Source organism: Phodopus roborovskii, unplaced genomic scaffold (assembly GCF_943737965.1).
Source record: "Phodopus roborovskii unplaced genomic scaffold, PHOROB, whole genome shotgun sequence".
In the NCBI taxonomy this organism is placed as follows: domain Eukaryota; kingdom Metazoa; phylum Chordata; class Mammalia; order Rodentia; family Cricetidae; genus Phodopus; species Phodopus roborovskii.
Genome location: NW_026126433.1, coordinates 53773817 through 53801196, shown reverse-complemented (window position 1 = coordinate 53801196; position 27380 = coordinate 53773817). Strand labels below are relative to the sequence as shown.

At 41.9% G+C, this 27380-nt stretch overlaps 1 protein-coding gene and 1 non-coding gene across 4 annotated transcripts in view; both read right to left on the bottom strand.

The window, feature by feature from the left end:
* Rab3gap2 (RAB3 GTPase activating non-catalytic protein subunit 2) overlaps positions 1-27380 on the bottom strand; it is an 81690-nt gene that overhangs the window by 30142 nt on the left and 24168 nt on the right. For 2 of the 3 annotated variants that reach the window (XM_051186511.1, XM_051186510.1), the window contains exons 3-17: positions 23923-24046; positions 22609-22690; positions 18420-18467; positions 18266-18341; positions 17652-17753; positions 15115-15214; positions 13703-13801; positions 8808-8956; positions 7414-7493; positions 7193-7282; positions 5170-5309; positions 3509-3725; positions 2834-2977; positions 2505-2587; positions 1948-2012 (exon numbers count right to left, since the gene is read on the bottom strand). In XM_051186511.1, coding sequence (XP_051042468.1) covers positions 1948-2012; positions 2505-2587; positions 2834-2977; positions 3509-3725; positions 5170-5309; positions 7193-7282; positions 7414-7493; positions 8808-8956; positions 13703-13801; positions 15115-15214; positions 17652-17753; positions 18266-18341; positions 18420-18467; positions 22609-22690; positions 23923-24046 — 1599 coding nt within the window. Of the gene's footprint in view, positions 1-1947; positions 2013-2504; positions 2588-2833; positions 2978-3508; positions 3726-5169; positions 5310-7192; positions 7283-7413; positions 7494-8807; positions 8957-11511; positions 11634-13702; positions 13802-15114; positions 15215-17651; positions 17754-18265; positions 18342-18419; positions 18468-22608; positions 22691-23922; positions 24047-27380 lie in introns of those variants that run through there. The other variant, XM_051186512.1, reaches the window with a different exon arrangement.
* On the bottom strand, positions 11527-11658 carry LOC127223783 (small nucleolar RNA SNORA36 family). The gene has a single exon (XR_007834662.1). It is a non-coding gene; the product is annotated as a small nucleolar RNA SNORA36 family (small nucleolar RNA).

Sequence of the window (27380 nt, the reverse complement as noted above, 5' to 3'; positions counted from 1 at the left end):
ACTGAACTCTGCCTCTCCTCTAGTGTTGTAAGGCGACAGACATTTTGGGTTTTCCAGAATTTTAGATAAAATCCATGTTTTTTTATATGATTTGATGAGAAAGAGAATCCTTCCTAAGACAGTTTTCACCCTGTCATCACCCCAGCCCTGCTGCTCTGGAATGGATGGGAAGGAAAATTATGGCATCAGAGAGAGAACTCCTGGGTTATGTCTTTTTCTACTTGATACCGTATCACAACATCATGTTCAAGAATTGAGATATCTGTCCTGAGGAAAATGAAAGCCAATTAGCAGTCAGTGGAATGGAAAACTAGAGAAAAATAACAGAGACTTCCTTGCTCTTTAAAAAGTAGAGTATTTTTTTAATGACTCCAACACAAATCACTCCTTACCAATTTCTCCCACATACGTAGTGAAATAATAATACACACTGGTCTTTGTCCATGGTCCCTGGCATACAACTCCTCTAATTTCTAACAGTAATTTCCTGAGTAACAGATGCTAGAAGGATCTGTTCTAATGACTGGTCTTGGCCCCTGCTCCTGGCACAGGTGTGCTAAGCCCCTACAGACAGAGAAGCTGGGAGAAAGTTCTGCTGTAACATTTAGCATTTGCTCCCAGATTCCTGATACAGAACTCCTGAACACCTTTGTAGCTCCATGGGAGAGAACGCAAACACCTGTTTCAGTGAAGTAGGCTCTGGCACAATCTCAAGATAGAGCTAGATACCACAGCAAATAGCCAGGAGATTAGAGAGATTAAAATTTTTAGCCCCATTCCTAACCTCTGGGGAGGAGAAGCACTTAAAGGTAAGTTGACCAATAATAGTCAATAATACACTCAGTCACACCAAAGTAATAAAAGCTCCATAAACTCTTGCAAGCATAGAGATTTTGGAACTTCAAATCACTAAGGTTTTATAATATGAAGAGGCTTGGGGGGGGGGGGGAGACAGGGAGGCCACAGCCCCTTCTCCACAAGCACTGCCAGATGTGCCCAGCTAGTTATCAGTATTCCTTATAATATGTCTCAATATATGAATACAAGAATTTCCCTGAGTTCTGGGAGCCACCTTAGCAAACAAAAGCAAAGGACAGGTCATATGTAATTCATAGTAGGTCAGAAGTATAACAACTGTGACTGACATTTAGAAGTGGGGGGAAAGTTTTATGGGCTTGAGCCCTCTAGGTCAGTAGTTAAAACTGATCTGAATTTCAACAATGAGCCTGGCAACACTATAAAATGGGGCGGCTGTGGTGCATGGGACTCACCAGGAAAAGTGCATTTACAAGAGACAACCTGTCATCTCCTAACAGAGCCTCGGAAATGCACAGTCCCACTCTCAGGTGTAAGCTCGAGACAAACTTGCAGCATGAAGCACACACAGGGAAGACCATGCATCGTGGTTTCACTTAGAAGCTAGAAGCAACCTAAAGGGTTCAACGGCAGGAGAGTGAGCTGCAGCACGCGCATTAGAAGGTTGCAACTGCAGCTCCACTCAGCATGTGTTGCTCACAGCAACACACTAAAAACAAGTCACAAAACACAACAGACAACATGTCTCCAACTGTAAAAAGCTACAAACACATCAAGGTGCTTCAGAGGAACTGCACAGAAATGAAGTTTGAGAAAGAGAACTACAATGTTCATCAGGGACAGCAGATGGGTCAGGACTGAGGAGGGACAGCTGAGCTCTTCATAGTTTGTGTAAGCTTCTATTTCCTAAGGTGGTAGTTGCATACCAGTATTTATGTTATTGGGTTTCCATGTGTATAAAGCACATGCAATCACATATATGGTAATATTACTTAAGTTTATTTGTTTTGTTTGTTTTTTTTTTTTTAAAGAGAGACATCTACACTTCTACATGGGGTTATGGAAATGAGTTCTCAGGATCAAGTGATATCAGTTTCTCAGCAGAAAAGTTCACTTACTATACACACTTACTTGTCTCTTGGTTGCAGGGTACTTAATATCAATGATCAATTCCTTTATTTCCTTTTCAAATGAGTCTATAATGACAAAATCAGATTGGAATTTTCAGTTTATTAAAGAAAAATGTTTCTAAGTAAGAAAATGAGCTAATGCACTCTCTGTCACTCTAAAGGATGCACAGGTTCCCTCGAGTTATCATTTTACTGAGAAGTCTTAACCCTAGGATCAGTGGTTCTCAACCTGTGGGTCATGACCCTTTTCACAGAAGCTGTATATCAGATATTTACATTATGACTCAAAATAGTATCGCAATTGCAGTTATGAAGTAATAATGAAAATAATCATATGCCTGGGGTCACCACAGCATGAGGAGCTGTATTAAAGGGCTGCAGCACTAGGAAGGCTGAGAACCACTGCTCTAGATGCACGCTATCCTCTTAGAGCACTGACAGAAGATGCCATGTCCCTCATCTCCTCCTGGAAAAGGATTAGACAGCTCAGGACAGTCGAGCACTTGGCTGCACTCATAATGCTGTGACACCGTTACTTTTCTGATCAGAGGAACCTACCAAGCCCAGGAGACTTTGTCTTTAGCAGGGCTGCCAGTTTCTTCACCAAGTGCAGGTCCTTGGCTCTTTCACTCTTCTTATCACTAAAATAATAAATACATCTTATTATACAATATGCAATATGCATGTGTGTTTTTGCTAATCCTAATGCAATCCAACCTTTTTTTTTTTTTTTTGCTTATATGCTTCCTATTTAACTTCAAAGGGATCATCTCACGATAAAACAGACCACAAAACCCTAACTATAAAACAAAAACCAAACTACCCAAGATAAATAATTATGTAAAGTGTGCACAGGGAAATCATTGCAGACACAAAGCAACTCTTACCTCAGTGCCAAATGGAAAGGCACAGTCACTGTTTTCACACTTGCAGACACCGGGTCAACAAGACAGATCTGGTAAGTCTGAGGCTGCCAACTCTGACTTGTCACATTGTTTAAGCCCATTATTTTGTAGCCAGGATACAGCAGCCTAAGGCAATCACATACCAGTGGGTGGTTATCATCAGCAGGAGATAAAATCCCACAGGGTACCCTGACTGCAGCTACATCTTCATCAACTCAAGGGTGTCCACTGGGCAAACACACTGATGCCAAGAAGCTGAGTGAGGCAGAACTCAGATGGAGGAGGTCTACTTTCTTCAAAGGGTCTAGGAAATTTTACCAACACAATCAAACCTGTAGCCCAATGGCAAATGAAGCATGTGCCTTGCTTAGCATTGCCACTTGGAAACCGGTCAGGTTTTCCTTGGAGGTCTTCACAACATAAGCAAAAGACAAAGGCTAGAGCAAGCTCAAAAATGAGTAGCGCACCATGGCATTCTGAGTAATATCTCTGCTATGTAATACATGATCCTCAATTATATATCAGACACTCACAGTGAAAACATGACAGACCATTCTGCAGTTCTCCAGCACCTGGCCATCTGCTTTAATGAGGGCTTTAAGGAAAGGTCCCCTGTGTGTCTCTCTGTGACAGTGAAAACCAGGGCTTGCTGCTTACCTGCAGTGCTTACCCACGTTGAAAGCTCCCACTCTCGGCCCTTGCTGTGTGTTCCATACTTCCAAAATTCCCCTTCGAGGTGCATAGATCACGAGGAACTGAGCTACTCGACTGGGACCTTGAGTATTTCCGAAGGGGGACAAATCCCCCTTTTCTGGTACTCGTTCATGGAGGTCCTCTACAATTTGAATCCATCCAATCTGTGCATCTCGGTACCCTTGCAGACAGAAAGAGTTGCTAATCATTTTATTCATCTAGCTCAACAGTAGCTTCTCATGCACTTTTGACAATTTAGGGGAAAGGAGGGCATCAAGACAAGCCAGAGAAGTATATTAGCTTTTAATTATTAGAGACCTTAAAAGATAAAAAAGTAATAACCTGTCACCAAAACATCAAATGTTAATATTTCACCATGTATATTTGCTTCAGTTCACTCTTCTCTTTAAAAAGGAAGTACTGCAAACACCATCAAAGCTTCCTGAGTCCATCCCTGCCTGGGCTCCCATGCCCTTCCTTTCCTCTCTTTGAAAGATTCCTCACCTTAAAAAAAAAAAAAAATCTGGAGAGAGTAGTTTGGCTGGCTACATTAGAAGCAAGAGATAAAACTGTCCTCTGCTATCCAGCTCCTTGGTGGTACAGAGAACGGAAAGCAGGTGGCAGAGCTGCAGAAGGAAATGTTAATCACTGTAAGAGGGGTGGCCCTCTTACAACTACAACACACAGAAAGGACAGTGTCTGAAGCAGCTGCAAAACAAAGGCAACAATGTCAGCCACAACACTGGCCTTACAAAAGGAAAGGAATGCTGCAGGGAGAATTAACTGACAATGACAGAATTGAAAGTAAGTGCAGGAGGAAGATGTGAAATGGTGTGGAATGTTAGCTGAAGATGTGTCACGTTCGTTTACGCTGTGGAATATTTGTTTAATGATGCAAAGATGTGATGCTGTCTTTTATGTTGCATTTGTTTAACTCTGTAAAGCTGTCTAAAACACTTGATTGGTCTAATAAATAGCTAAATGGCCAATAATTCAGCAGGAGAGAGAAACAGGTGGGGCTAGCAGATGATACACATAGGAGGAGAAATCTAGGAAAGAGTCAAGATCGAGAAAAGGAGGAAAGGACAACAGGGGTCAGCTGCACAGCCAGCCATGGAGTAGGGAAGAAAGATATTTGGAATAGAGAAAGGTAAATAGCCCAGAGGCAAAAAATGTAGTAAAAGAGAAATGGGATCATTTAAGTTAGAAAAGCTGACTAGAAACAAGCCAAGCCAAGGTAGGGCATTTGTAAATAAGAATAAGTCTAGGTGTACTTATTGGGAGCTGGGTGGTTGGCTCCCAAAGAGTAAAAACAAAACAAAACAAAACAAAAGAACCCATGATTAAAAGTGCCCATGACGAGTTGGAGGTATAGTTCAGTGGGAGCATACACAAGGCCCTGGATGCAAAACCTAGCACCACAAACAAACCCAAACTAACCAAACCAAAAAAAAAACCCTGTGCTTTAATTGATGGCATGTCAATTAACTACCAGCCAAGTATTGCTGACATTAAAAAGAAAAGTCATAGAGTATTGCATACAGTTACTAACCAAGGGTTGACGTTGCTCAACTATTGGGCTAAAAAGTGAGGCAACTTTTTCCTCCAGTTTTGAGGGAAAGTACCTTTCCACATTCGTATTGCAATTCCTCGAGTGACGTCCAACAAGATAACTCTGCCAAAATCGTCTGTGACTGCAGCCAGAGTGTTACAAGGAGACAGGCATATGCTTTCTCCATGCCTTCTAGAATCTGGAAGTCCAAATCTATCATTAAAAAAAATAAACAAAAACTAAAGTCATTCTCAAAATTCACAAATAAAATAGACTGTCTATTTCTAAATGAAGAAATAAACCTTGTCTGGATTGGTAACTTGTTGGGGAATATTAAGGTGTGTTACTTTTGTTTATGTGGTGGAACATTTGTTTAATGATGTAAAGCTTGTGCTGCTTTTAATTCTGTGAAGCTGTGATTCTTTGCCTGCCTAAAACAGCTGATGGTCTAATAAAGAGCTGAACGGCCAATAAAGAGGCAGGAGAGAGACATAGGTGGGGCTGGCAGGCAGGGTGTACAAATAGAAGAAGGAGCGAGAGAGAAAGAGGAGGGCTTCAGTGGTCAGTTACTCATCTACACAGCTACACAGCCACACAAAGAGTAAGAGCAAAGAATAAAAAAACCAACAATAACTCATCCTGGTTGGCTTTTGTACTATAAAATACATAAAAGAAAAACATTCCCACATCACTATTTTGTTCTTCCCATTTTTCTTTGAGTAAGAGTCTTGTCAAAGAAAACACCACAACCAACTCTGCTGCAGGATGCTCTGCTCCAACCACAGGCGTCTTCAGTTTCCGTTCTCCACATCTGATCTCTTGGTCTAGACAGCACACCTTGCTGCTGTCAATCTATCTGTCTGTCTGTCTGTCTGTTTATGATATCTATCTTGATATCAGGAATGGTAAGGAGCTTGGGCTGGACTGAGAAATGACTAGGACATTAATAAGGCACACTTTGGTGGCTGTAGTGTGCTGCCATAGATGACTAGATAATGAGGGCTCTGACCTTGAACTGATTAATCCCTTGACAAATTTATGATATGATGGCATTATTGGGAGGTGGTGGAAATCAAAAGGGGACACCTAATTGAAAGCTGTAGGTCACTGGTGTGTCCTGGGGAGTCGTATATTGCTCTGGCCTTTCCCCATCTTTCTGTACTCATCAAGAAGCTAACGGCTCTCCTCTGCCAAAGGTCTCCATTGCAATGATGTCCTCAAGAACACTGGGCTAACTGACGATGCACTGAACCCTTTTGGAATTGTGAATCAAAATAAAACGTCCCTGCTTTAAGTTTTGGTCAAACATTTTGACATCAATAACACAAACCACATGAAGCAAGAACTTTCTAAAGTGTTTCTGCTAAAGTGCTATTGGCTTCATAACCAACTCATGAGAATTACCAGTGTGCCAGAAGAAAACAGGAAATGAAAAGGGAGCTCACATAGACAAAAAACCTTGGCAAACCTGGTCACATTGACCTGAAATACAAAAGGCTATTTTACTAATTTCTTGATGAGTAAATCAGCAATCAGGTGTGTTATAACAGAGTAAAAGAAAAGCCTGGATACAGTTCAGTGTGATGCCTGCCTCATATGAAGGAAGTTCCAGGACTGTCAAGGAGAAAAGCAACTTTGAAACCTCTTTGTTTAGGAAGTAATGATGTAACCTACAAACCCAAAAATTTGATTTTACTAAAAAGTTAATAGTCAGCTTTCTCCAGGTGAAAAACATCTTTAAGAAGAGGAGTTGGAGCATTACTTCCTTTTATGATGTGTTTTATATCAGATAAAAGCAACAATTAAAAAGGAAGCTAAGCAAAAGCCAAGCCTTCTTTTCCCAAAAATTAAAATAACAACAAAAAGACCCTCTATTCACAGATACACAGCTATGTTCTTGAGTAAAACAGGGAAGGGACTCTAGTTCGGAAGAGTCAACCTCTTCAAGGAACTCATGATGTGGTTGAAAAAGAATTCCACATGAGAAGTTCTCAGAAGCCTGCACAGTCACGGGATCAGAAAATCAACTACAGCCCTAAGTTAGTGTAAGTGTAGCTGCTCAAAGCCCCCCAGGAGAGACACTGTCACAGACTTGCCTCACAGCTAAGGGAGTGGCTGGCTCCATCTTGGGCTTCTGCTTCTGGACCGTCTCTTCATCATTCCTGCTTTTCCAACCAAGCCAGCCACTGAACAGAGGGAACACAAACAGGTCAAGTCAACAGACACTAGTCCCAAGGGTTTTAGGGTACAGATCACCACAGTCTAGGCACAATCAGCCAGATCCAAACCAGATCAGTTAGAAAGGCAGCTTCCTTACCTGGCAGCACTAAAGAGAGCAGAAGTCAGTTTACTTGCAACTGCCAGTGCTACATGAGATAACAGCGGCTGAGTGCTTCCCTGCAAAACAGGCATGGAGAAAAAACTGAGATATGGAGTCTATGTTCTATAGCAAACTGCTTTAAAAAGCAAGCTCCAAAGTCTGTGGCAGCAGCTCTCTCAGCAGCAGCAACAGAATTGAGCGAGGCTAGGATTTGAAAGTAAAATCGCTGGCTAACAAGCACACTGCCTAGAGCCAAGGGCTGCCTGTTGTGCCGAGCTTCTCCTGCTGGCCTAGAACCAACCTTTATTTAGGGTTTCTCTCTTTAAACTGTAGCATAATGAAAACCAAGGAAGCCAACAGGACAAGGCCATGGATATCCCAGCTGGGCACAACTAGCTCTTGCCCTTTTTTTTTTTCTTTTTAAAGTAAATATATATTTGTATGAAAGCAAAGAGACAGCTTAGCCCATCCAGAGAAGGCTGCCAACTGTAACAGTTAACTTTCTTTTATTTCAGGAAAATCATTTTCAAAGTTTTTATTAACTATAAAGGGAGATTACTCTGTCTCATAGCTCTTCATTTATTTTGATTCCTTGTGGGCGGACATAATTAACAATCCACAGCTTAAACCAAGTGCAGCTGTCAAAAAACTTAGGGCTTCAGAGACAAAAAATTATTGGTTTTACCTTGGGTTTTTGACACACACACACACACACACACACACACACACACACACACACACACACGAGAGAGAGAGAGAGAGAGAGAGAGAGAGAGAGAGAGAGAGAGAGAGAGAGAGCTGGGAGCAAGGTCTCCTGTAGCCCAGACTAGCTTCAAACTTGCTATGCAACAGAGAACAACTTTGAATTTCTGATCTTTCTGTCTCATCTCTCCCAATGCTAGAATACAGGTGTGTGCTACCATATCTGTAATGCTTTTCAGTTAATCTAAATTATTTAGAAGAAACTTGGACTGGTGACATGGCACTGTGGGTGAAGTACACGCAGCATAAGCCTGATGACCCGAGTTCAATCCCCAGAGAAGCCACACAGAGAAGACAGATGCGACTGTGTGCATCTGTAAGCCCAGCACACTCCCAAGGGAACATGGGAGGTAGAACTGGGAGCTCATCATGGCCAGCCAGCTACATGGTAGAAGGAAAGAGCAAACTTCCAAGCATTGTTCTGACTCTCACACACACATCATACTAACACATACACACACAGTAATTTTTTTAATTATAAAAATGTTTAGAAGGAACTTGAGATTAATTTTAGCTTCAGGTAAAATTTAGAATTTTAAACTTAATCTTTCTAAGGATGCATTACTGTATCCAGTTTCTAGGCAAGTTAAAAAAATTAAGAGTGGCTCCACTCAAGATGAAACTCATACCTCTAGAGCATAGAAGAAGCCAGTGAATGGACTGGACCCCACAGTGATATACTGAGACATGGCTGGTGGACTGTTTTTAATCGCTGCATTAATTCCACCGATGACGGAAGCAGTCTTCATTTGATCAAAAGGTGACAGAGTCATAATACCTAATTAAAAGAATGAATAGATTACAATGACTTCATTTAAGTGATTATTTTTACTTCTTTTCCAGGATACTACTTAGTTTCATTTCAAAACGACAAAAATCCACAGTTGATAGTAATGATAAATATCAAAAGCGTCAACCTGAGTTGCAAGCATAGCCTTTTTAAAATCTCCATTACTTTAATAACCCCTTGCAATGATACCACTATTTTACCAAGTGTTTCAACCCACTAATGTTGCTATTATTTTCCTCTATTTATCAAGCCACCTTTGGGTTCCCATTCCCACATCATCCAGTTTAGATCCATGTTCCATCACAGCCCTTCCTACAAGCCCCTGCACTTAACTTGCTCCACAGAGCAGATCTTAACCCTGGAGTGCCTGAAGCTGTTGACACAGGCCCGCTGCCCTGGCTCTTCCCCAGATCCTAGGCCTGATCACTGAGACAACACTGACTTGCTCTTCTACCTTACTGTACATCGGCAGGCAGCTGAATCTAGAGCAATGATGGCTTTTGTCACAAGTGCTGGAACTGTGCTTCATGCATATAAGGTGACACAGCTCATTGAGGACCCTCTTCTTCTGCCATCCCTTCAAAAGCTGCAGAGCCACTTAAGAAAAATAAATGAATATTCACTGTTTTCATTTAGAATGATGTAAAGCTTACTTCAGGCCGAGAAAGCTTTCAACTATAAGTCTATTTTCTTAGCTGAGATTTTCCCCTTAGGGTTAAAATCTTGTCATTGGAGATTTTCCCTGAACACAAGCCCTGAGAGACACACCGAATGTTCTTATGTTCTCTGCACATAAATATCCTTAAACTTAAGCTCACTGGACCTCTTCCACTCCTCGGTACCTGTGAGGGTCTCCTCGATGGTGTGATGTGTGAATAGGGGCCTGGTGGGCACTGCTCCAGGCAGGGGAGCAGCAATTATGTTTTGCAGAAGGCCTCTGGGTGCTCTGGGAAGCCAGCTTAAAAAACTGACGGATACAGTGAGAGACGGGCTGGGAGACAAGGCCGACCAGCACCTGAGCAAGTAATGATTCCTGAGTGCAACTGGGCTGGACAGAGGGAGAGGGGAGGCGGGTGGAAGAGCGAGAAAAAAGTGGCAAGTGTGAGGGGAGGAAATGGAGAATTTAACTCTAGAGGTCAAGTTTGGACATCCGTAAAAGTGTTCAGAAAAGGAGCTTAAAAAAAAGAATATGGAGCTCAAGGAACTGGTCAGCACTGCAGATGAGAGTGGAGATGCTGTTTTTATTTCTTGTTCTTATTTGCTACTTTTGAAAACAGGAATTGGACACAAACCCACCCCAGCCTGGCTTCTGTGCTCACCTCTCCCCTCCAACGGCTCATCAAGTCAGTAAAGAGCTCCAAGCTGGCCTGCTGTGTTTCACAGTACCCACCCAAACCATTTCTATCTGCAGACCCTGCTGCCTCTGAACCTCGGATCACACGTCTGTCTGCCTGCTCCATGCTCTATCTACTACAATGTGCTTCAGCCACAAGTCAACACGTGAAAACATAACTTTCCCCCTTACATCTCTTCCTCATTGTCCTACCCAGCTGCTCCCACTAAACAATGAAGACATCGCCCATGATCCCGTCACTAGGGAGGGTAGGTCCTTGGATCCTTCCTCTCATTTCTCAAGCTCATACCTGAGCAACTGTACGGCGCTGCTTCACATCACTGCTGCTCTTAAGTCCGTCATTCTCACAGGCCTGAACTGCCAAAACCACTACTCTTCCACACCTGTGTCTAAAGAGCACCCAAGGGGAACTCTTTATTCTTGTTTACTTGAGACAGTTCTGGCTGTCTTAGAAACCGCCAAGTTCAGAATAAAATTCACCTTCCATATTTTTAGCTCTGGACTTCTGTACACCTCCTGATTTCCTTTTTCACACTCACTATCAAGCCGTGCTGACTTCCCTTGTTCTCAAATCCATTGAGGTTTTGGGGTCCACAGGCCTCTATTCATATTGTGCCCTCTGTTGAGAATACTATGACTAAAAATCTTCCTGCAGCTGGCTCCTTCTCACCCTCCCTGTCTCAATCCAAGCGTGTTCTCTGGAGAGGCCTGTTCTTAACAGTCTATCTATGCACTGCCTTTACTCCAGTCCAGTGATTATCAATCTTCCTAACGCTGCAAACCTTTAATATAGTTCCTCATTTGTGGAGAGCACCCAACCAGAAAATTATTTCACTGCTACTTAATAACTATAATTTTGCTACTGTTATGAATCTTATGTAAACCATCTGCTATACAGGCTATCTGATATGTGACCCCTGTGAAATGGGTCACGACCCACAGGTTAAGAACCACTGCTCTAGAGCATAACTCTGCTGAGTCCCTCCACAATGCCTACTAGTGTTTTGATAGGGCCATAGTTACTCATTTAGTTATATTTATCTTTATTACAAAATAAAAGCTTTCCCAGGTCAGAGTCTAGACTATCATGTGTTTCCAGGACCAGCTTTACCTAGGCAATAATAGGTATTTAGTTATTGAATGAGTTAAGACTTCACATAAAGGTGTACACAAAATAAACTTTACTTACCTTTTGTTTTTTTTCATGTGTAGGCTGGGGAGTAAATGAATAGAACAGTGTTTTCTATCCAATCATTTTCCCCAGCCAGCTTCAATGTTCCAAAGTTTAATTAACAGAGCAGGGGGGAGACCCTGGGCTGGACTCAACACTTTGGAAATTGTATGTTAGCATTTCTCTTAGGAAAAAACTAAAGACACGGCAAGCTGTTTACCAACAAGAGTATTCCATGAAAGAATGACATACAGGGCTGTGTAGACAGAGTCAGCAGGCCTGGGTGCCAGTCTTTTGTCAGCCCTCCACATAACTCCAGTCTTTCCTAGACCAGACTTTGACAACTCCTACTGACTTCTGGCTGAATTCAGACAGGAGCCCCATCAGGAGACTAGAGAAGGGAGAATGCAGATGGCTCCTCTGAAAGCTGGCTGTGACCCTGAGGAAGTCATTCTGTCCCCGGACGCCGATCCCAATCCCAGCACTCTCTCTAAGAGAGGGGGACTCTGCCCTTAAGTCCTCTGACTTAGCAGTGGTTAAAAGCCTAGCTGCCTAGAAGCCCTGGTGTACAGACACCCCTGGCACTTCTACAACAACAAACCTTACAGCTTCTCTGTAAATAAACCTTGTCAAGTGAGCCATCTGTCCTCTGTTAGGACTAAGGCTGACAAAATGTATCCTTAGAACCCCTGCTGTGAAAGGAGTTTTTACGCAACACTATGCATAAAAGCACACCTTCCACATGACAGTATGCATATTACATATGTACTTCTACAAAGACTAGGGAGCTAAACACCAATGATGAGGATCTCTGAAGAGCAGGAATTTTTTTTTTTGTTTTTTCTCTATATATTTATATAATGTTCAATTTTTAAACATATATTACAGTGAAAATATTTTTAAATAATATTTCTCTTTCAACTTTCACTTTTATCACCTTAATTCAAAAGACCATTACTTCTCACAAAGGTACAGTTTCTCTACTAGTTTTTTTTTTTCTTTAAGTTAAGATGAAGTTAGGCCACACTGTCAATGCTGGCCTTGAATTTGCTATCCTCCTCCATTCAGCCTGCAGAATAGCTGGAATTGTAAGCATGTACAAACACACCAAGCTTCTTCTAATGGTGATCCATCTATTTCCGTCTCTGAACTGCCCCACAGTGGTTTTTCTTTTTCTTATTTTAAAGATGCATGACAGAAGAGGGCACCATATCTCATTACAGATGGTTGTGAGCCACCGTGTGGTTGCTGGGAATTGAACACAGGAACTCTGGAAGAACAGCCAGTGTTCCTAACCCGAGCCATCCCTGCAGCCCCCACAGTGGTTTTTCTAACAGGCAATGTGAGTAAGTAATTTTATTTATTTATTTATTTATTGCTGAGAATTCAGTGGTTCCTGACGGCTGAGAACGGCCCAAGAAAAGATTTAGCTACTCCTCTATGTAGTATGGGAGGCCTTTCAAGATTAGGCCCTGTCTATGCCCCCTGCCTCACTCTTAACAGCTTGCCTGGTACTCACTGTCTCTCCAGAACATTCTGCAACTCACCCCGGGACCAACATGTGTGTCAGCTAGAGGGCTTGTTCTTTTACTGTCAGATTAAGTCAAGTTGCTCAATGCTGGAGTTTTCTCTGTCTACTCTTACATGATCTTTCAATTAGTCTCATGCTTCTAGACAGTTATTACTTTTCATCTCTTTATTTCTTCTTTGGTTTTTTTCCCTTATACATACATTACATTACATACATATAGGTATTTTTTACGAGTCTTATATAACGTAGTCTGGCCTCAAATTCCCAGTCCTTCTGCCTTGTCTCCTGAGATGACAGGTATGTACCACCATACTCAGTCTTTAATATCTATATTCTTGAAAACTAATGCAGTAAGTCCTCAAATACTGTCATGGGAAGAGATCTGCTTCATATATGTTCTGTTGGTCCAATATAAGAATCAGAATGTCAGTACACAAATGACATCAGAATAGTGGCTACCCAAAACTGCAGTATTAATGCTGAAGATATAACTAAATCTTTACAAAAACTGCTACTTTATCTTAAGCATAAACCTATATGAAAAAAAGCGCTAACTTCCCAGTGTCAAACACTGCAATGGATTTTTTTTCATGTAAGAAAGAAGTGTCAATTTCTAATAAATTAGATGCTTCAATAAAAAAAAATTGTAAGACTAAAAACAGAACCAGCAATACTTACCAATACTAGCATGATCAACAATAGTGTCAATATCTTGTAGACCCCACTTCTTGTAAGCTAATGGTGGTGGTTGTATGTTCTCATTGCCTGATGCTGCAGCTGTCAAAAATAAAAATCTGACAATTGTAATGGACAGAAGGACATTTTATCAAAAAGACATCTAGTATATAAGTTACTGTTGTAAAATGTCAACTAATCAGAGAGCACAGTAATTAAAAATACATGAGATTTATTAATGGTGACTATTTTTTTAAGCACAGACTCAATTGAGATTCTCTCGCCTTGGCCTCCCAGTAATGGTGACTATTTCATCAATCTCAAAATAATGAGGTTACAATGGGCTACATTTAAACAATTTAAAGAATAATGAAAAGAAGCACAAAAGCGAGCCTGGAAAGTTTTACCAATCACAGGCTGCTGAGACAATCTGTTCAGTGAAGAGTGAGTTAGAAGAGGTAGGTGTACGAAGACTTATTTCCCCTCCAGAAGACACTGCTTGTTTTTCCACCTTATGTAAAGTTAGCTTAGAAATATTTTATTGTTGTTGTTAAACAGCAAACATATCCTAAGAAACTGTTCTCAGGGGGCTGGCAAGAACACTCCATCAGTATTCCACACAAGCATGAGGGCCGGAGTCCAGAGACCCAGCAGTCACACAAGAATTACAGTGTGGCCCCTGTAACGAGCCTGTGACTGCACCACTGGCAGCATGAACAGGCAGGTCCCTGGGCTCACTGGCCAACTAATCTTGCTGACCCAATGAGTTCCAAACTCAGTGGATCCTGTCTCGAATGAATGAATGAGTGAATGAATGAATTAATGAAAGAGCAGATGAATGAACAAACAAACAAATGAACAAATAGAGTAAGCAAGCAGCAAGAGGATGGTGTTGAGGGAACACCCTTGCTGTTGACCCTAGCTTCCACCATACTCCATCATCATCACCACAATGAGACTCCTTGATTATCTGTGCAGCTTTCACCTCTAATAATGACGCCCTCATACACGAAGTTCAGTCCTCCGACACCTCTTCATTGACCAGTGTTTCAAATAAAGAGGCTGAGCTGGCCTGCTGGGCTCTTACCCCTGGGAGGAAATGTGCCAGCACACATTGATGCCTCTATCCTCAGTGAGGCACGAGGCAATGGAGTCAGAGGATTTTAGCACTTGTGTACTATAGCTTCTCATCTAGGGAGAGAGGTTTGCTAGCTGCACCCAAATCCTCATCCAGTGACCAACGATCTCTCCCCCAGCCAAGCTGTGTTGCTGAATTAAGGAAAGAAAGCATATTGCACTTAGGCTGCCACACCCTTCTGCCAACACCCTAACAGCATGGAGCACCTCACTTGGGTGAGGCCACACCAAATAAAACCATCATGACCAGAAGTTAGAACTTCTTGCTGAAATGTTACCTTTTGCCACCTGGTTTCTACAAGCACGGAGAGACTGAAAAAGGCTGAACCCATCAATAGTCACAATGGCAGCCGGGTACAGGATGCTCAGCTCTTCATTCTGTGAGGGGATAAAGAGAAAACAACACAATAGCCTTTCTTCAACAGATACAACAAGTAAACGCCTTCTTGTTTAAACACACTTAGGAATCACACTCATCAGTTAAATACTGTGATTAAACAGTCAACTGCAAACATGAGACAGTTAAAGAAAGCAGCAGAAGGAAGCAGTAACTAATTTCAGGACACCTTCTGGCCAAAGTCTTCAACTTCCTCTCAAATATGAACTTTACATGTAGTAGGAAATGGTTTCTGGATAGTGGTGAGAGTAAAAATCTTGCTCCCGCTCATGAGAAATAGCCATTATAGAGATGTAAGTCGTGTTAAAAGTAGAAGCTCATAGGGTATGTTGCACATCCTTTTGATTCCAGCAGATCCCTGAGTTCAAGGCCAGTGAGTTTTAGGACAGCCAGGGCTACACAGAGAAATCCAGTGTTTAAAAAAAAAAAAAAAAGAAACAAACAAACACCTCAACACCTCACAAATACTCACTTGAAATCAGAGGCCTGTCCCAATACTCATTCTCAAATAAATTCATACACATCTGATTTACTTACTTACAATGTACATACATTTGGCCGATGGAACAGTATTGAGTGTGATGCCTCTGAGTAAATAATGAGCAACATTATTTACATACTTGTAGTTACAGTGCTGAGGACGTAACTCAAGCCTTGTACATAGGCAGGCATTTTGTCAATTACTCTTCATCCCAATCCTAATTTTCCCATTTTATTAAGCACACAGATATGATTTTAATTTTGTCTATTTGACACAGTCTCCTGCCTCAGTAATTTTTCAAAATCCAATTTCAACAGGGCAAGGTTAGATACACCTATAATCACAGCACTAGGAAGGCAGAGGTAGGATTGTGAGTTCCAGAACATGAGCTACACAAAGAAACAGCAAAGCCCCAAACAATGAACACCCGTGCCCCCAAGAACCCTCGACTCTAGTCTCTCACACTGAGGCCCAAGAATGAGTGTTCCTCTTGGCTTGTGGCTGTACCCCTTCTTTCTCTGGGAGCTCCTCTAATGCCCCATGTCAATTCATTTCCGGAGGTCACACAAACTTAGCTCACTCTGCTTACCACTCAGTTTCTCGCTGTTTCCTAATGGGTTCCCTTGCTGCCATGTACAAAGTTCTACATTTGAGCCTCCCCTCACTTTTCTCCGACTCCTGGAAATAGAACCCTTTCTTCTCCCACTAACCAATTAAATTGCATGCCCATTATCCAAGGCTCACAGTAAATCTCATTCTATGGAATTTTCTCTCTTGGCATAGTCATAGCTCACCCTTTCCCTAAATGTGTAGTTTATCTTGACTATATGACTAATTAGTTGTTTATGTTTTAATTAATTCATTCTTATGTGCTGACAAATAAAATCTAGTTTCTTGTACTGGATTGCTTTTCTGTAATTTCTAGAATTTATTGTGCAATTTAAGTCTATGTATGCATTCAGTATATCTAATGTGGAATTTTCTGGAACTATGTAGTGCTTTCAAAAAGAAAGATTCATTATAAAGTTTTAACTCTGTATACTATAAATGGAATAAAAGCACTATGGATACTGTTTTACCGTGAGACACTTTTTCTTTTGTTATAGGTAATTTTGACACTTGAATTAAAATTTAAAATACGAAGTTTCACTAATATGTTTTCCCCTTAAGTCACTGGTGGTTTCCCCCCATAGGTTCATAGATTTGGATGCCTGGTCATCAAGGAGTGGTGCTATTAAGAGATGTGGCCTTGTTGGAGGAAGTGTCACATGGGGGTGGCCTTTGAGGTTTCAAATGCTCAAGACAGGCCTAGGGTCTTTCACTCTTCCTGCTGTCTGCAGATGTAGAACTCTCAGGTCCTCCAGCATCATTCATGTCGGCCTACATGCTTCCCACATAACAATAACAGACTAAACCTCTGAAACTGTAAGCCAGTCCCAATTAAATGTTTTCCTTTATTATAAGAGTTGCCATGGTCATGATGTCATTTCATAGTAATAAAACACTAAGACAGTCATCTTAATACAATGTTTCATTACAAAATACAATGACTAGTATTCTATTTAGCTATAAATTACATTTCTAGAATATTCCAGCTCAGCTAACTGTGCCACAAGACAAATCTCTTAATTCCCAGATAAAAGAGCTAACAAAATTGCTTTTAAAACAATGTTACTGTTACTTTTCTTGTAATTGATTTTTACATATATAGATGTTTTTGTCTGCATGTATGTCTGTGTATTACATGTGCCTAGTGCCCTTGGAGGACAGAAAGGGCAGGTGGGTCTGATCCCCTTGGAAGTTACAGATGGTTCTGAACCAACATGTGCACTCTGGGAATTGAATATGGGTCCTCTGAAAGAGCATCCAGTGCTCTTAACAGCTGAGCCGTCTCTCCAGCCCAGCCACTGTTATTCTGAACACAGTCTTGACATTACCTGCTCAGTCACTCCGGGGTGTCGTGGGATTTCATAGGTCCTGCACTTGAGCTGAAGCACTTTGTCCTCATTCAAAAGTTGTGCGAGCAAAAGCACACCGCTCTGGAAGCAAGCAGAGAAAAGGGCCCTGCTGGCTTTCTCCACAGTGTGACTGAACAGGGCTAAGGCAAACAGTGCCATTTCCCAGCAGTCTCCCAAGGACACCGGGTCTTCTTTTTTCACAAGTGGACAGTGACTCTTGTTTCTTCTACAGATGATCCCTTGCCTACCCCTTTCACTCCATAAAACAGTGGTTCTCAACCTGTGGTCACAACCCCCAAAGACCATCAGAAAACAATATATCATAATTCCTAACAGCTACCTAACAGTAGCGATGACAATCATTTTATGGCTGGGGGTCACCACCACATGCGGAGCTGTATTAAAGGGTCACAGCGTTAGGAAGGTGGAGAACCACTGCTAAATCATCAGCTACATAATTTCCTAGCATTCACATTGAGACTGTCCTCTTGGATTCCCACCTGTGTTCTTGGTAGTGAAGTCACAAGGTGGCACTGCATGGTGCACAGCACTGCCGTCAGCTAGCACTCTCTACTGCTGGAAACCCAACTCACCTCAGTGTAGAACCGCACATAACCAGACGTAAACCCCACCACAATGCAGGTCCAATCAGGACGCCCAGTGGAACTCCTGTCACATATAAAATGGATGGTTGTAATGGCTTGGTCATCAAAGCAGAAGAGACAGAGAGCCCATACTCATCCTTACCTCTTCTGGCTTGCCAGGGGGATGCAGAGGGCACTGGTCACATACTCCCTACAGGCAGAAACAAGTAAAATCATGAGCTTAGTCACTATGCTTAGCAATAAAGGATGTGTGTGTGTGTCTGTAAGAGACACAGAAACAGAGAGGTGCAGTTTCACCTTGCAGCCCTGGCCTACCTGGAACTCAGATTCATTCACTTTTCCCTTCTGAGTGCTAAGGATTAAAGGTACACACTATCATTTCTGGATTAACTGTTTATTTCTCTATAACTTAATGTTAAGACAGTAGGTGGAAGATGACATCATGTGGGCCAGTTTTATTTGACACATAACTAAAAACAGTAAAATTCATACATGTAACATAACAAAAAGCAGTGTTTTCCCACTTGGTATTGACATGAAGCAAAGCAAAACATTATACAAATCACTCCACAGAAAACCTAAAAATTCTCAAATTGTTGCAGGCAGCCATTTCCCAGCATCCCTGTCTTCTACAGTCACTCTGCCTCCTTGTCTGAAGCAGGTACAGGGCAAAAGGAGCCAGCTCCTGGATCTCTGTGGCTATTTTACTTTAGAACTTGCTACATTCCGCCTGGGAAGGCTTTTCTTTTACATTTTACACACTGCTCCTAATAGACTATTTCTTTTTTAAATTTTTAAAGATTTGTTTATTTTATGTAAGTGAGCATCTTGTCTACGGTGCACCATGTACGTGTCTGGTGCCTGAGGTTTTAGAAGACAATGTCACATCCTCTAGAACTGGAGTGATTGAACCTGGAGCCTCTGAGAAGCAACAAGTGGTCTTACTGAGCTGCCTCTCCAGCCCCCAGGGACCTATGTCTAAAGACATATGAGGGCTGCTTCCCAAAGGTGATTTCTTTTCCCTGACATGTAAACTTGAGATACTGTTAGGGGCTCAGAGGAAAAGGCTTAAAATCTAAGCACCTCCTACTGACTGACTTTGTTTAAACCATCAAACTGATGATAAGCTGTTCAAGCCAACATGCAAGCAGCCAGACCCATAGACCATGCTTGGTAATCATGAACAAGGCCAGTCTTCCCTTGTTGTTGCTCAGGTGGTGTATTTGACAGAAATGGCATGCCTTAGAGTAGATGAGAACTGCCCCCTTTCACATTGAAGATGGCAAAAAACATCTCACTGAAGATCTACAAAGCACAGGCATGGATGAGGCACTTTTCAAGAGACTGGCCTTCCAGATGATTCTGATTCATTCTGATCACAGCTTTCCCAGGGTACAACGTTTAGCTTGAGCTTCCAGGCTTTCGTGTAATCACCCTAGGCAATCATGGTTTCACTTACTAGGTAAATAACTTGCATTCTTGAGCTTAAGAATTAAAGTGATACCACTACTTCCAAGTATGAGCCTGAGCCAGCTGGTTTTTTTTTTTTTTTTTTTTTTTTTTTTGTCAACCTGACACAATTGGGAGTCATCTGTGAGGGAAACTCTCAGCTGCTAAAATGCCAGACAGGTCTGCAGGGTGTTTCTTGATTGGTGATCCACATGGTTGATGTGGGAGGGTCCAGCCCACTGTGGGCGGTAGCACCTGGAGTGTGATGCTCAGGTGTGTAAGAAAGAGGCTGAGCGAGCCAGTGAGTAGCAGCTGGAGAGGATTCAGAACTGTGGCAGACAGGTAACAAAATAAGGTAAGTTCTGATAGACATGCTATCAGGAAAGCATGTCAGAAGCAGAACGTGACGAAAAGTTGGGTGCGCGCAAAAAGAAAAAGGCTAGCAAAGAGAAAGTGAAAGAGCCCCGAGAGACTGATCAAAAAAATAAAAATAAAAAAATAAAAAAAATAGAAAAGAAACAGAATAATAAAAAAGCCACAGATGGAGAGAATCTGGATACTGTATGGTATTATATTGTCTTTGTATTGTTTGACTGCTGAGGAAACAACTGTTAAAGGAAATGTTGCTGGATTAATTCAATTTATATATTTTAAAAATGCTTTGACTCCAAAATTTAAGTTCAAGGACAAGTTACAGGGGAAAAGGATTTCTAATTTTGTTTCAACAGGGCAGTTAACTCAGATGTTTCCTGTTTTTGAGGAGGATGGAAATCATACTCATCAACCTTTGGAACATAAGCAGGTTAAGGAATTGGCTGAATCTGTCCGTGCTTATGGCATTAATGCTAACTACACCTTCTCACAAGTAGAGAGACTGTCTGCTATGGCTATGACCCCTGCAGACTGGATGTTTGTCACAAAACATGGGGCAATATTTGGAATGGAAAGCCATATGGCATGATCTTTGCCAATCACAGGCTTCCATTGATTCACGATTAAAAGGAGGATTGATGGTAGTCAATCAGAGAATTGATTTGGTGCAGGAACAAATTGACACACTCTGGCAGCTAGCCCAACTGGGCTGTCAATGGAAATATTCCAGTTTATGTGTCACCAGTGTACAATATGAAAATTATACAAAAGCTGCAAACCTTTCTAAACAACTTTTTCAGTATCTTTTAGGTGAATGGACAGGAGAATTTGATAGCCTGATGGACCAACTTCGAATGGCCATCGTCCATGTGAATTCCACCTGTGTGGACGCCTCTCTATCAGAAGGATCGTTCTCCTGGATCTCCACTGCTTTTTCCCACTTTAAGGAGTGGGCGGGTGTAATGGGGTTTGGCCTGCTGTTATGTGGTGGGGTGGTGCTCCTGCTCTGGTTGGTGTGTAAGCTACATGCTCAACAGACACGTGACAAAGTGGTTATCACTCAAGCCCTAGCTGCTATGGAGATAGGCTCCTCTCCCACTGTGTGGCTAAGCATGTTAAAAAATGGACATTAATTTCCAATAGGACAGCCCTTGCACCCTGAGTCTTCTATGACATTGCACCAGGTTAGGGTGTCCATTTTTTTTTTTTTTTTTTTTACCAGAAACAGCCCTAACGTTCTGCGGGGGTTTTTCCCATTGCACGCTGACAGGTGCTTCTTTAGTTTAGCCTACTGTAATAAATTCTTCACGCTCAGGTTGTTTGGCTTAGCACTGCACTCCAAGTTGACTCTGGCCATGAGCAGCTCCGAGAAGGGCAAGTCTGGTTGCATATGGGTTGGTGGTCAAGGCCCCACCTCCAGGGAAAAGATGCCAGACGGATATGGCACTGACTTGGCTGACTACCAGAATTCAGGGTCATTACAATGTCCATCTTGTTACTGGAGATCAGACCACTACCCTTGCCTGTTGCGTTTATAAAACAAAAAAGGGGGAGATGTAGAGAGCCACCGGTGCCATTCCCAAAGATGGTGCCGGTTTCCTGTCCATAAGCCAGCAAGGCGTGGTTGTTTTTGACAATGCGCATGCGTGATCCACATCATGGGGTGACCGTTACAAGCGTTGCGGGCAGCACCTGTCAGTAACAGACACGACTCCTCTGAGCATATATAAGCAGAGCCCTTTTTCCTCCTCGGGGTCTTCCCTCAACTTGCTGTAATGAGCCGCGCAATAAACATAGCTGCAGAAGAATCCTGTTGTTGAACGTCGTTCTTGCAGGCAAGGCGATAGCGCTCCACATGCTTCAGTTCCTGCCTTGAGCTCCCGGCCTAGAACTTGATGATGGCTTATCAGCTGTAAGGCAACTAAACTCTTTCCACCTTGTTTTGATCACTGTGTTTATTACAGCAAAAGGACGCAAGCCAGGACAAAGCCCAGATGATGACCACTGACCTGCCCTTCCCTAGATAAAGTTTAAGTGCTGGACAGCAGAGGAAAAGACAAACGCAAAGGATCTTATGAGATGCTCTCTGATACCTCCCCACATTCCTCACAGGTTGGAGAGGTGGTTCAGTGGCTAAGAGGTCTTGTTGCTCTTGCAGAGGATCAGGTTCAGATCTGACACCCTCATTTGACCTCTGAGGGCACCAGGCAGGTTCTTGGTGCACATATACACATTCGGGCAAGACATTTGTACACATAAAATTAAATATAAGTAAGTCTTTAAAATATTTTTATTCAGGTTAGAGTTTATAAAAAAAAAATCACAAGAGCAATAAACAAATCTAAGTTCTCCACAACCAGTAAAATTGGGACATGCACAAACATACTTACACATACATACTCACATACACACACCCATACACACAAAACTTGTAAGAAATGAAATACATGCATTTACAAATAAACACATTTCATATATCTCAACAGACAAACAAGTGAACTGGTACCTACCCTTCTTCCACACTCAAGGAGCCACTCCAACCAACAGCAAACTGCATCTCTTCCTTCCCTTTATCACCATGCTTCCATTTTGCTGGGGAATAAAAAAATATAAAATAAAACCTCTTTAAAAGGCTGAGTATAAACAGTCTGCAGAGACTGACTCCAGTATTTACTATAGGTTTTTAGTTTGTAAAAGCATCTTCTGAGACCATCTGGTCCCCCTAGCCTTTGGTCTCTCCTCCTTTCAGATTAAACCACAACTTACTACTCTAGTCAGCATTTACTTAGAAGATTACTTTTATTTTTAAATGGCAAGGGAAAGTTTCATATTAGATTTACGGCATGGGAATGAATTTCCTAAGACTACCCACAGGCATCTTATAATCTTATTTTGTTCTATGTTCTATGAAGTTTCTAATGTTTGTTCTTTGTTCTATGAGGTTTTTCATAGTCTATGTAGCTAGCTCCCAATCTTAATACTTAATCTTCAACAAAAAATTATGAGCTGAACACTTATGCACCAGTTTACAGTATGTGAGTTTTCAAGCTGCAGCTAAGTCCCTTTCACATTGTTTTAAGGAGCCAGTTATAACCCCTTTCAGCACTGAATATCCCTTGTAAGAATTAGGTAATAGCCAGTGCTGCCTGAGAGGTAACCCAGAAGGATAACTTGAAAAACAAAAAACAAAACAACAACAACAACAAAAACTAAACCAAAACAAAAATGAGAAAAACCAGAGGCAACACATATTAAAAAAGAAGTACTCTGGGTCTATGGAAATGGCTAAGCCTGTAAAGTGTTTGCTATCCAAGTATGAGGACCTGAGCTCTTAGCATACACGGAAGGAAGGGTGGGAGGGAGAGAGGGAGGGAAGGAAAGGGAGGAGAAGAAAGTAGAGAGAGAAGGAGAGGAGAGCAGAGGAGAGGAGAGCCAGGAGCAGGCTAGGTCTTTGAGCTCAGTGCCAGAGACAGGAAGTTGCCAGTGTTCAGCCAGTTTGAGCTCCAGGTTCAGTGAGAGATCCTGACTCAAAAACTAGGGTGAAGAGCAATAGAGGAGAACACTTGACATCAGCCTTTGGTCTCTACATATGTGCAGAGGGGCCTGCACACGCATGTACACACACACACACACACACACACACACACACACACACACACACACACACACACCCCAAAAGGGGAAAACTCTATTTATATATTAACTGTAGTACATAAATTACAAGACCACCATATTAATATAGACTAGAAATAACACATTTCCAAGTCCATGTTCTGTTCTAATCTATGCATTAAAATGAGGCAGCAGAGAACAACGGTACTTACGCACTAGAAATGCAGCCTTTTGCTCCCGGGCTATCACCATAAGGTCACTGGTTGGAGATAAGGATAAAACACACTCTTGAAGCCAGGAATTTTTTTGTGTTTTAGAAGTATTTCCTTCTTCTTCCTATGCATAAAAATGTGATTACTATAAATGCAAAAAAATTAAAGAATATTGCAACTGTGCTTGCCTGTCATGAAAGGGAGAGAAAAGAAATACTCTCAATTCTTATATACCAAAATATGTCAATGACAGCCACCAAACAAACAAAAGAACTACTATAAATACATCTGTTGTGAAAAGTAACACAAAACTTTCATACATAAATATCATGGCATTAGCAGAATACAACACAAGAAACACTCGGTAGTAACTCAGTATTAAGAATTTCAACAGGTAGTAATAAAGTCTTTAGAATGTCTCTCTCAGGGTTAGCAAGATGGCTGGACAAGCAAAGTAGTCTGCCACCAAGCCTTAAGAAAGACCTGAGTTCAATTTCCAGAACTGGAATGTCATAATGAGAAAACAGATTCCCTCAAGTTATCCTCTGACCCCCCCCCACACACAAAGTTATAGCATACACATGACCTTGATGCATATGCACGCACGCGCGCGCGCACACACACACACACACACACACACACACACACCCCTACTTTTTAGCAGGCTCTAGCCAACTGGTAGCCTACTCTGGAGAGAGCCAGTGAAATTATTAACATGTTACTTGGCAAATATAAGCAAATATATTCACTGTGCTTCCTCCCTTTTTCCTTGTGAGAATGCATATATATGCATATTTTAACATTTTGCTTTATTCCACAAAAAGTTTCTTTCTTTTTCTTTTCTTTTCTTTTTTCTTTTTTTTTTTTTTTTTTTTTTTTTTTTTTTTTTTGATGGTTTCATAGTATATTGTCAAAAGAACACTTAAAATATGAGATAGAGAAAATGCTTTGGATTATTCCAAGAAGCCTGCAGCCTCCATTAGAGCCAGAGTTAAGAAGGCTGGACATTCTTCAACAAAACAGGTAGGCACTATTACTGGCAAAATTCATATTTTACTCAAGCTCTTTTTTAAAGTGAATTCTGTATCTATTCTTACTAAAAACATATTTTCCTACAGAAAAACTAGAAAGCTATCCCTGAGGATAAACGTCACCTGTAATTCTATTTCTCCCTGGATCTATGGTTCCTACCAGGGTATGGGCTGTTTACTCCACACAGCATCCTAGGCTCCTCAGAGTGGCCCATCTGTAAGCTGAGGCTATCATACCCTATGGCCTCCCCACTAGTGACTGAGACTAAAGATAATAAGTATGAGTCTTGGGTCCTTTCATGTAAGTGAGATTCCACCTTCAGGCACTAGCCTGGAAAGAGAGCAAACCACAGAGGAACAGTAAATACTTGATTAAAAGAACAGTGACAGTCTAGGGATTTATAGGCACACACTTTCACACCCAGCAGAGCCAGTGGATTCTTAAGGTATTTCTTTAACCTTCGTTCCTTTTCCCCTTTAACATCGTTCCTTTTCCCCTCTGTGGTGGTCCCCATAGAATCACAGGGAGTGGCATTACTGGAGGTGTGGCCTTGTTGGAGGAAGTGTGTCACATCCAGGTGTGCTTTAAGGTTTTAGAAATTCAAGCCAGGCCCTTTGTCTGGCTCTCTTCCTGTGCATGGATCAAGATGTAGAACTCTCTCAGCTACCTCCCCAGCACCACATTTGCCCGAATGCCCCCACGTTTCCTGCTATGGTGATAATGGACAAAATAAAACCCTAACTGTAAGCCATCCCAGATTAAATGTTTTCCTTTATAAGATCTGCTTCTGGGTGTGGTGGTGCATGCCTTTAATTCCAGCATTCAGGAGGCAGAAACAGGTGGATCTCTGAGTTTGAAGCCGACAGAGAGAAACCTTGCCTACCAGGGATGGGGTGGGGTGTGTGTGTGTGGGGTGTGGTGTGTGTGTGTGTGTGTGTGTGTGTGTGTGTGTGTGTGTGTGTGTATGCTGTGGTCATGGAGTCTCTTCAAAGCAATAAAACCCTAACGAAGACACCCTCTGTGTAGAGTTTGGTAATTGTACTCTGCTCTGAAAATGTGGCCAGTTCACAGAGGGGAACAAGGGTTGAGCTGGCTCAAGACACAGGGCAGCAGCAGCAGAAACAGAAGCTATGGATGAAGAACAGAGATATATCTGAAGGAGTTCCTGTGTCAGATCTTTCAATCAAAACAGAAATAATTTGACAAACATACCCCAATAAGTAAGCCCCTACCTCACTCAGGCTGGGTCACAATAAATTAGTGCTAGCCTGAGCACAAGGCTGTATATCCAACTTATCAACAGGCAACAAGCTGTACAGAAATAGCTGTGAAGCCCAAGGCACTGGTACATATTTGGTAGCTGGCAAGATGCAGGGTCACTGTTTGTAATACGAGGACCTTCACCAGCCAATCAAGTTTCTGGAAAAGCCTAACCATGTTAATGGTTCATGGTCACTAAACCGCTCCCTTGAAACCAGTGATCCTAAAATAATACCACTAACTGGGGGGGGGGGGGGGGAGTTAATTTCCCCAGTGAGGCAAGAAATTAAAAAGAAAGAAAATGAAGTGCCCCAACCAGGAAGTTTCCTAGTTTCCCAGAAAAGCCAGACACTGAAATTAACACTGCATCCATGGTCATAAATGTGACTCTCATGGGAGAGGGAAGAACCCTCTGTCTTCTCCCAACAGTGCAGGAAGAGGCCCCAGGCCCAGGATAAGGAACTCGCTCTAACTCAGGGCTTCATCATATCCTTATCATTCTTCTTTTTAGTTTTCAGCCTACAAATTTGTCAGATGATAGGCCTACGGGCACCATCACCAGCCACTGTGTGAAGACAGCTGCTACCACACTGATGAGTCATCATCGTCTGATGTCTATTGGTGTCTCCCCTGCTATAAGAAGCAGCCACCAAAGTAGCCAGGGCAGTTTTGACCTTGGATGTTCTTTTCATGGGGCAACTTTCAAAGTTGTTAAGTATCATGGAGTGCCAGTAAAACCCAATGTTCTCAGGGTCTGTTTCTATACTCACTGTAGTTCTAGTGGGTGGCCACCAAACCTCAGAATACTCAACTCAGAATACTCAAAGAGGCAACACAAAAGCAAGGTCTCTATTCTGAGTTTCCTGGCAGTATGCTTCTAATCTATGTTATGCCCAATGCTTTTCAAACTTCCTTTTCCTTCCTTTCTTGAGGACTTCTTGTTCCCAAACAAAATTTTACATAACAGTTTAAAAGACTAAATAGAACGGAGATGGCAAAGCTACACAGCTCTTCCACCAAACCCAATGGCTTTCTCACACAGCAGAGAAACATTAGAGTCTGCACCACTAGAATTAAAGACCTTATAGTTTTCTCAAATCAAAATGGGGCAAAGCTTGAACTCTCTCTAATTTGGTTACAACAAAAAGCCCTCTTACAAGTAGAAT